Genomic DNA, 10,338 nt, shown 5'->3' with positions numbered 1-10,338 from the left:
CCAAAAATTAAACTCAACCTAATTGGAAATATCCTGTACTTAGATCATGGTTAATGAATTATAGTAATTATATCATGATTACATGATTACTACGGCCAATCAGAGTACTGCAGGAAAAAATATACGACATGAAAGACATCTTGACTATGAATCCGAATTTACTCTATACTAATCATAGTATCATACCTTATTCATGGTAACACATTTAATCAAAATATTATACTATATAATAAAAATAAATTTCTATTGATTATGTACAGAAATATTTTGAATAAACTGAAAAATATGGATTCTTAAAAGAATTTAGAAAAAGATCATTCTGTGACTCTGTGTGTTTTAATTTAACTGATCAAAACTCTATTATTAATCACAAAAACACTCTGAAATTCATAAAAATTTTAGGGAAATCCTAATAAGTTTGGTTTAGACTTTTAAATTTTTCGAAGTTTACATTATTTATAATTTTATTTTTAGATAAAATTAACGATTATAAACTATTTTTAAGGAATTGTGTTTCGAGTAAAAATTTATGATATACATAGTTTATTATTGCTATATTTATTTATATTAGGCAATTATTTTACTATATAAATATTTATTATTTGTATATTTACGATAAAATATCATTACATGTTGATGATTTAAATGTGTATTAAACATATTATACCATTACATTACATACGTTGATATACGTTTAGACGCATGTTGTCAAAATACTATTAAATTACATATCATAGGTACTTTATAAATTAAATTAAATAATTAATAATTATTTTACAATAAATAAATAATTCATGTAGTACTACGATCGTAAGTTGCCTACACAAAGCGCCGCCTGAAACATGGTGTATAATATTACGTTAGTCATAGACTAATATAGAAATATTATTATACATATATATATTATATACATATAATTTATCATACATTGAAACGTTTTTTGTATAATTATTATACATTAAATATTTATATAGATTTTATGTTGTTCAATAATGCTCATTTCTAGCCATTTGAAATAGAAGTTGTATTCAGCTTAATTTTAATTTTAGTTTTTATTAATAATGACCAGAGTTATAAGACATCTGTGAATAGACATGAACTCATTGTTACGATATGAGCATATATTATTTTTTACTAAACCCTTATTCATTATTTTAAAAATTAGTATCTTGTCCAATTGTTATTATAAACTAAACTCTAGTCGCTAAAAGGCTCGGGTAATAAACTTAAAATATATGATACATTTTTTACACATTTTTATACTCCTATTTTAACACAGGATATAATGTAACAAAAAAACCGTTCGTTCATAATATATAGAGTTTATATTGTAGTACAGACAATTGATATTTTCGATTTTTTTCCATAAATATTGATAATAATGTTTTTGCTCCTTCAAAAATATTGATAATTTAATAAAAATTTCCTAATAAATTGTTCATACACCGACTGAAAAATATTGAAAATACACAGTCACTACAGTTTTTTACAAGTGTTTGTAGTTAGAATATTTAAATTATTAGATAAATAAATAAATTATAGTTAATTTTATAGATTTACCAAATGTAAGATAGATTAATATAATTACACGTAGCTACACAATCAAAAAAAAATAAAAAAAAATAAATAAATAGAAACGTAACAATAGCTTACAAAAGTAGTGACATAAGATTCTTTATAGTTTAAATTAATTTTTTTTTTAATTTAAAATGTTACTTTAAGCTTTTAATGGTCAAAATACTCCTGTTTTATAGTTGTAATATAATGATCAAATTAAATCACTATAAAACAATAAATTACACATTTATCATTAAAATATAAAAACTACCGGAGAGAACGAAACTTTATTTCCGTTGACTATGGTAATTGGTAGATATAACTATAGTACTACGGGGTTCGTGGACTCCGAGTTAAATAAGTTTTCCAGATAAATGGCGATTTATTATGTGGTATGTTCGATCGAGGTACCATTTTCTATGGGTCTACTCATTCGCATTATTAGTTGACTGATGGATAGTTGGACTAAAAAAGTGATGAACGCCACGTAACTCAATAATTCGAAAGATGCCGAGCTGCCCATACGTCCGAACAAATAACCCGCACTGAAAGAACCAAATGATATACCTGAAACGAAAATTTTTTCAAACAAGTATTATTATTTCATCGAGTAATTCATTAATAGTTGATTAAAGTTATTACTTATTATTATTATACAATAGTCAGCCATCACTCCCATAACATCGCCAATATATTGACGAGTTGTATTTAGGACTAAATGAACAGTCCACAGGTGGATATTTTTTAAAACTTTTGGAAGTTTATTTTATTATTTTTAATAAAGCTCGACATTTTATAAGAAAATTAATTCATATTACCCAGTCAATTTATTCAATATTATTTTCTTTTACATAGATAATATTAAAATATTCAACACAAATATTTCTGTGACAATAACAAAAAATAATTTATTTAACTTCTATTAATGTTATTATTTCCGGAATGAAACGAGTTGAGATAAAAACTATTGACTTCTAAAATAATTAAAAATAAAATCTACAATTTACAGATAAGTTTTATACAACGAATTTGTCTAATATAAGGTAGGTATAGAGTAATATAATTAATATTTCAAATGTAAAAATATAAATAGGTACCGCTTTGCTGTACATTAGGTGTCAAATCACTATTATAGATGTATTGAATTTGAATTTCATGATAGGGTAAAGTCGCCAATATTGGACCGGCGCCTTAATTTATTGGACCACCACAATTAATCAGCTGTCAAATATAACTAATGATTATAAGTTATAACATTCACACATTTGTTTAAAATTGTTTTAAAACGTCTTTGAAGTTATCACATATTGTTATCAATCATCATTATCAGTGTTTTATCACTTAATCCAATAACAGTCATTTTTATGCTATTTTTGTTTAATATTCCGTAACGTTTTTCAGTAAATGGGTAAGTAAACTAAATTTAATTTTTAAACAGCGTTATAAGCAATTTTGTATGGAAACTTATCGTTTAAAATAATTTAAATTTATATTAATATTGAAATGTATTTATCAATTTTTCTAAAAAAAAAAAAAAGTTGCTTAAATTGAACCACCAATAGTTTCTAAAAATGGACCATTAAAATAGTTCATTTTTTAACCAAGAAGGTATAAAAATGTTATTTATTTTATAAATGTATGTGTTTTCATTAATAAATAATATTTATTATTATTATTATTATTATTATTATTACCATATTATGATATATGTATATTTTTACATATTTCAAAGGAGATAATTTGATTTAATTATTTCTAATTTATTTATAAATAAAATGCATAATTAAATATTAGGAGTGTATATAAATAAGATATAGGTGGTTCAAATTAGGCGACTGGTTGTCTATGTTGGACCACTTGGTAAATTTTTTAAAAATAAAAAAATGTTACCGTTAAAACATTAAAAAAAAAAACTAACTATGCCAAACTGGTTGTTTTCATGTTTAGCTACCATCTTAGTGCAGTTAAATACTTATTATTTTAAACTGTTAACTATAATACTCCTAAATGTCCAAAGTGGTCCAACCTAGGCAACTTTCCCCTATATCATTGTATACGAAAAACGATTTTGAGCAGAAACGGTCGATCAGCCTGTATCAATAAGTTTATTTCATGATAATTTTTTTTGTTAGAGCTTTGATGTAATTTATTCTACTTTTAGTATTATAATAGGTTTACATATACAATGTTTTTTCAAAATTTTATTAATTTATATAAACTATCTGTAAATACCATAAAACAGTACCAATAGTTCATATACCTTTAAACAGTAAATATCTTAAAATAAATTAAATAAGGGTGACTACGTGATTATGTATAGTAAAATTAATAATATAATCAATATAAATGCCATAGGTTCCCATTAATAATATTTTTAAATTAAAAAAAAAAAATTAATATATTGTTATTTATTGTTTAAATAAGTAATTTTGTTTAAAATGGAACTTTTAAAATATCTTTAAAAAATATTTGTCTTTATAAATTTTTAAGATATTATAATTTTTATATAAATTATTTTGAAAAAAATTTGTATTAAATTTTCAAAACTTTCACACAAAAAGAAAAGTTTTTATGAATTTTTTATTTAAAAATAGTTTGAAATGTTTAGCAATTTTGACGAATTTTGTCAAAATTCTAACTTTAAATGCAAAAAAAAATTGTACCTATTTATAATTAATATTTTTATGAAAATAAAAGAATAACTTATGTAGAATCTTGTATTCAATTTTCAAAAATTTGATTCAGTGAATAATTTTTGATCGACGTTTATGGAAAAAAAACTAAAAAAAATTAAAAATTTCTCAAGATTTATAAACAGTGGTGGTGCCAGATATTTTTTATTGGGAGGGGGGGTGATACCAGGCCAAATTTTTTTCTGGTGGAGCATTTAACCCAATAACATTCAACGAATTATTCTAGTTACATAAAAATAATCTCATCAGTAATGACTAACAAATAACAAATTAATACAATTATCAATTTAAAATGTATTTTCATTTTTCAGATTAGATTAAAACTTTAAGCATTAAATTATAGGGGGGGGGATGGGGGGGGCAAAATTAAATGGGGGGGGGGGGGGTACTAGCTCACCCTGGCTCCCGTGTAGTGCCGCCCCTGTTTATAAATAACTTAAAAAGAGTTAAAAAAATTTGGAAATTTGATCGTATAATGAAAATTATAATATAAATATTTTATGAAAATTTCAGGTATCTAATATCTATTTCTATTTTTTTTTAACAGTACAATAAAATATCAAAAATTGTTGAAGAAAAAGTAATTATTTTAGAGTGAACATCGAATGTCGTAAAGATTTGAACTTGAAATGCTCATAAGAAACTAATTTTGTTTTCCAATAGAGTTTTTTTTTCATATAAAGATTAACAACTTGTGCAGAGCTTTATAATAAATTTTGGAACATTTCTACTCTAAAAAATCTTATAATAGGTATAAGATTTTTTTAAATAAATAGCTTAAAAATTGTCGATATGTTATTGTAAACAAAAGAACAATAATATAAATTATAAACATTCGTTGAAAATTTCAAGTTTCTATGGTTATACGTTTTTGAATAATTATAGAAAAAAAAAATAAGCATTACTGTCAAAAATTGGATATGTGTACAAATTCTATTTAGATTAGAACGTCTCTGGGACATTTTCATTTTTTAAGGTTTACTTACCTCGATAATCAATTTTTAAAATCATTGTCATTTATTTTTGTAACGTAAAAATAATAATTTATTTTAACAGTGATTAGTGCTTACCTATTCCGTGAAAAGCCATACCAAATAGACCTTGGAGAGTACCCGCGCTGCCACTCGGAGCTACTTCGGCCGCATAGGAAATGCCAGCTAAAAAAGCCAAGCCAAACGTTATACCATTAGTGAGCTCGACTGGCAATACCCATAGTGGATCTTTAATGATCGAATACAGGAAAAATCGTATCGAAAACATTGCGAACGATATCGAAAAAGCTGTTATATGTCCAATGCGTTTCAATATATATCCTGCAATACAATAATATATTAATATGACAATTATACATAACTACAACATGATGCAATGACCGCATAATTTTTTACAAAGACCTTATTTATTTTTCTACTGCAACAGATCAATAAAACCATCGTATTTATAGTGCAAAAAAATGTATTGTTAAAATACATCGTTTAAATTCGAAATTATCAGTTTAAAACCTTTTTAAAGAGTGCATAAGATGATGTGTAACTCATGAGTTACGGCGACAACGCATTGACAAAAAATTCACACAAAATCAATTTTTATGGTTTTAGAGTAATCACATAGCTAAATAATATATTTAAAATATTCAAGGGATTGAGGGGGGAGGTAGGTTATTGCTTTTAAATTGTATTTATTATTAGACATTTTTTCTTTTCTTTTTTATATGAATACGTTATGTTGTGCGTTGCTTCAAAAACAAATAATATGGTAATATTCTAATAACATTCGGATTTTATTCATTAAATAGACAACTGACAAATCCAATCAATTATAAATATGTATTATATTTATAAGTATAATGTTTAGATATGTATGAAATAAACTATCATAAATAATTGTAATAATTTTTATTTTTTATTTATAGTATGATAAGTGATATTAATTGTAATGTTTTCTCGTTGAATAATAATTATAATAATTTTTAATGACTTTTCTAAAGAAAAAACATTTGAATAATTTTAATTCTGCATTTAATTTTATCGTGTTTATCTATAAAAATAAATTTTTGTGAATTAATTAAATTTAGTAATTTACTTATGTACATTGATAAATTATGGATAAGTTTCTTTTCATAATATATGCACGCATTATAAGAATTCACAGTTTATGAGTTAGGTATATTATTAATTATAATATAATATTTTTCTTAATACTAATATTGGTTAAGTCGACTTAGGTCTTATTAAATCATTAGCTGTTAGATAATACAATTAAGCTGCACAATATAGATACTGATGTAATATGCGTTAGTACATAATTCAATAAATATCTAATTAAAATACAAATTGAATAATTTTTTAAACGTTTTTAGATTTATCATAAACAAGCTAGAAACTAGAACAAAAATAATTGGTTATTGATCCATCATTCATTTAAAACTATTATATTTTATTTACCTGACATAATATAAATAGGAATTTCTCCTATACAACATTGTACTGTCACTGAGGAACCTTGTATAGTCTTGATCCACGGTAATCGTTCTTGACAATAAATGTTTGCTAAGTCTTCGATGTATCTATTGAAAAACAATAGGAATAAATATATTATAATTTATAGTTAAAATTTTAAAATAATAGAAAAATATTTACAAAAATAAATAAAACCAAATGTATGCAGTAAAAATGCCAGCAAATACTGCCCATACAATGTATGAACAGACTTTAACGTCACATAATATTTTTAAAACATCCTTAATCATGCTTTTGGATGTACAAGTTTGATTTTTCTGAAAAATAAATACAGAGTAATACCTTTTAATTGTAGACATTTCTTAGTAATGGACAGTTTTTGTTAATAATTTTCGGTTGTATCCTTTAGCGCAAAATATGACTCAAACGGAACTCAAAGGCGAAAAAATAAATAAATTATTAACGCAAAGAAAATTACATTTACAACAATCCAAAAGTGCAAATAAATTTTATAAAATTAAAGTGTATTTTGTTAAAATAAAATTGTAGTCATTTTTAATTAAGGTTTTACAGTGATATTAAAATAAGTTTAAGATAAAAATAAACGTTTTTAGTTATTTTAAATTTAGAAGTATTAGTGCCTTAAAATTAAACTTGAAACTCATAGTTTTTAATAGTCCAATTTAGAATTTTTTTTAAACTCGTAAAATATGATACAATAACATTAATCTTCAACTGAAATTCATTACTGTTATTTTTCAAATATAAAAATAATATTTATTTGAGAATTAAATATAATAAACTTGAAGTTACTAAAACTTATAGCGCAACGGTTACAATATTGTGTCAGGTAATAAATTTATTTTGGTGCTTTAATCTCACTACTAAACTACTAAAACGTAGGTAAAAAAATTTTCGTTTTTAGATATCACCAAAATGTTCATTATTTTTCAATAGGGAAACCTCTAAATTACAAACACTTATATAAATCTTAATTTAAAAAAAATTACAAACTAGCATCAGCAAAACGTGCTCACACTAAATAATATAACTATAATGAACTGTTGCGCGATATCTGTATAATAAAACACAACTAATCCATGCTAATATGCATTAATAAAATTCAACGAGTTTAAGGAAGTAAAAACATTAAAATTTAAAACAGAAAAAAATATTTGAAGTATTACTTTTCAATACAACAAATACTGGCCAAGTATTACATTTTAAAAGCAGTATTGAAAAACTTGTTTTCAAAAATTTATGTGAAGTGTAAACATCACAATGTAGATAAATAATTTTTATTTAATCTATACGTATACATTGTGATAAATCATAGATGTAAACAGATTACAGTATCAACGTATTTTTAAATTTCCGTATACTTCATAGATATTTTGTTTAACTTACGTTTAGCTGTGATGCAACAATAGAGTGGCAGATAAGGAATGTCATAGAGATTAAATACGCAGGCAAGTAGTTTTTGTGCTCTTCATCCACGCTGTACCAATCCACGCACGCGCCGACCAACAGTGTAGAAATTCCCCAGCCAATCGCTCCCCAGACCCGCTGTCTTCCATAACTTTTTTTGTCGTCACCTGGAACGTATTGGTATTTTGAGTTGTAAATCAATTATCTGTCATAATATCGTAGATTCAATTTTTTAATATTTAAATATATAAAGTGTATGGTAAGCGGTAACTATATTATATTATCTATAGTCTATACCCAAAATTTCCAAACAGATCGTATCTTGCAGAACGTCTCCTATCATCCAAAGCAACATTCTTACTGTAATGGTGGTCAAGAAAACCCAAAATTTCCAATGCGTCAGGATGCCCAAATCTTCAGTGTGTCCATTATCGTTGAAGTCAGGCGTGAAGTGTATCAGTAAAGTGAAAAAAGCGTTCAATAGCGAAGCGGTTAAAAATACTTGTTTATGACAGTGCCAACGGTCGGTAATATATCCAGTTATTGGTCTTGTAACTATATTGAAAATAGGCATAATCGTAAAAATTATTCCGATGACGAGTACAGGGATTCCTCGTTGTCTAGCTATAGTCGGTAAAAATGGATTTATCGGAGCAGTTCCTGAAATAGTAGTTTATAACGTTAAAAAAAAAAATAATCAAATGCTTAAAATAATACATATCATACTCATAAAAAATTGTCGTTCCCGAAGATACAAAAAGTGTAAGAAAAAATGCAAGTCATAATATTATGTTGTACAATATTATTTTATATTATATTAATGGATATAATAAATATAAAGAAATACTATTTTTAATTGTATAATGCAATACGTTGTATATAAACTGTGCGTAGTGATGGTAATTTAGTTAATTTATAAGTATCCTCAAAAATAAATAGTACAGTAGTAAGTATACCTACGTTTTCGGTGGAAACGTATTGTGTCTTAAAATAATATTTTAGGGCACAACACGATGTTTATCACATTGCAGATAATATAGTTCAAATGCATTTAATTTAGTACGTTAACAGTAAAATATCGGCTGTATGACATAAGTGCCAAAGGTACAAAAATTACATATCATTTGCGCCAAATTGTGTAGGACATAAGCGCCAATCTTATATTATATACCTGTTATTATCCCGTATTGTATAATAAACTTACCACAATCGTAGAAAAAAAAACTCAGTTTCATTAGCAGGAGTTTTTTATTTATATTGAATTTGTAAAACATTTTGAATAAGACTAACTGTAATTGTTTTAAATTGTATTATAGAATATAGATTATATTCTATAATAAGGGAAAACCCTGGTACGAACAGCTGATATGATGCGCTAGCGCAGTGCAGTCGGAGAATATATTGTCTTGCCATAGGATATTACAGTAAAAAAATATAATCGGAAAGCATTAGTGCTTTCAGTGCTATTGACATTTAACAATAAATATTAAATTATGCGTCAACATGATTGTGATTACTCATTATAAATGTTATAATATTGTGTAGTGTACCATAGGTTTCATTTTAATATTTCATACACTATAGTATATTGTTGTTATTATTTTGATGATCCCACAATTGAAAATATAAAAGGCATAATAGTGATTTGAAAAATATTAAATTAACATTTAGAAGCTGTCTTACAATAGTCTCAATTCCAGTAAAATTATTAAATAATAATTTTGACATTTTCGTTGCACACATACGACGTATTCGAATATATTATAGTATTATGCGATTACGGGAAATAAACGAAAAGCCATAATAACTTGCCTATCTTTTACTCCTTAGGACCTAAGGCTTAGGTTATAGTTGTTTTTTTATAACCATTTTATAATATAAAACAATACAGTCGTTAAAGTTATGAATTAATAATAACAATAATTTCACATATATTCAATTAAATTTAGTTGTTATAGGTGGTCGTAGTTATATGTAATTTATTGATGTACCTAAATTAATAATTACTATACTTTAAAAATATTGAACAAATCTGTTTCGTAATATCTTTATTCAATTCTATACCGATTATTATTTCAGAAACAAATTGAATATTTCTTTATAACCTCAATAGATTATTATTGTATAAGAACATTAAAAGATTAAAGCTTTATTAGCACATTAACACAAATAGCGATGCATAAAATGTACAATTCCTACTA

At 24.9% G+C, this 10,338-nt stretch overlaps 1 protein-coding gene across 1 annotated transcript; it reads right to left on the bottom strand.

The window, feature by feature from the left end:
* Positions 1-1,785: 1,785 nt before the first annotated feature.
* On the bottom strand, positions 1,786-9,411 carry LOC112602312 (major facilitator superfamily domain-containing protein 6-like). The gene is made up of 7 exons (XM_025350326.1): positions 9,342-9,411; positions 8,435-8,797; positions 8,117-8,304; positions 6,890-7,026; positions 6,695-6,816; positions 5,321-5,563; positions 1,786-2,124 (listed from the first exon to the last, which is right to left on the bottom strand). The coding sequence occupies exons 1-7, from the start codon at positions 9,409-9,411 to the stop codon at positions 1,943-1,945; spliced, it is 1,305 nt and encodes a 434-aa protein (XP_025206111.1). The 3' UTR covers positions 1,786-1,942.
* Between the last annotated feature and the right edge of the window lie 927 nt (positions 9,412-10,338).

This window comes from Melanaphis sacchari, unplaced genomic scaffold (genome assembly GCF_002803265.2).
Source record: "Melanaphis sacchari strain LSU unplaced genomic scaffold, SCAv2.0 Contig85_pilon_pilon, whole genome shotgun sequence".
Taxonomy (NCBI): Eukaryota; Metazoa; Arthropoda; class Insecta; order Hemiptera; family Aphididae; genus Melanaphis; species Melanaphis sacchari.
The sequence above is the reverse complement of the archived record's forward strand: the minus strand, read 5'-3'. Positions and strand labels throughout refer to the sequence as shown.

What these genes read in the sequence shown, in the direction of transcription:
- LOC112602312 (XM_025350326.1), bottom strand. Translation starts at nt 9,411, where the DNA reads ATGTTTTACAAATTCAATATAAATAAAAAACTCCTGCTAATGAAACTG. An exon ending in TCCTATTTATATTATGTCAG is followed by an intron (nt 5,564 to 6,694) that starts GTAAATAAAATA and finishes ATTGTATTGCAG; the next exon opens with GATATATATTGAAACGCATT. An exon ending in TATGGCTTTTCACGGAATAG is followed by an intron (nt 2,125 to 5,320) that starts GTAAGCACTAAT and finishes TTTTCGTTTCAG; the next exon opens with GTATATCATTTGGTTCTTTC.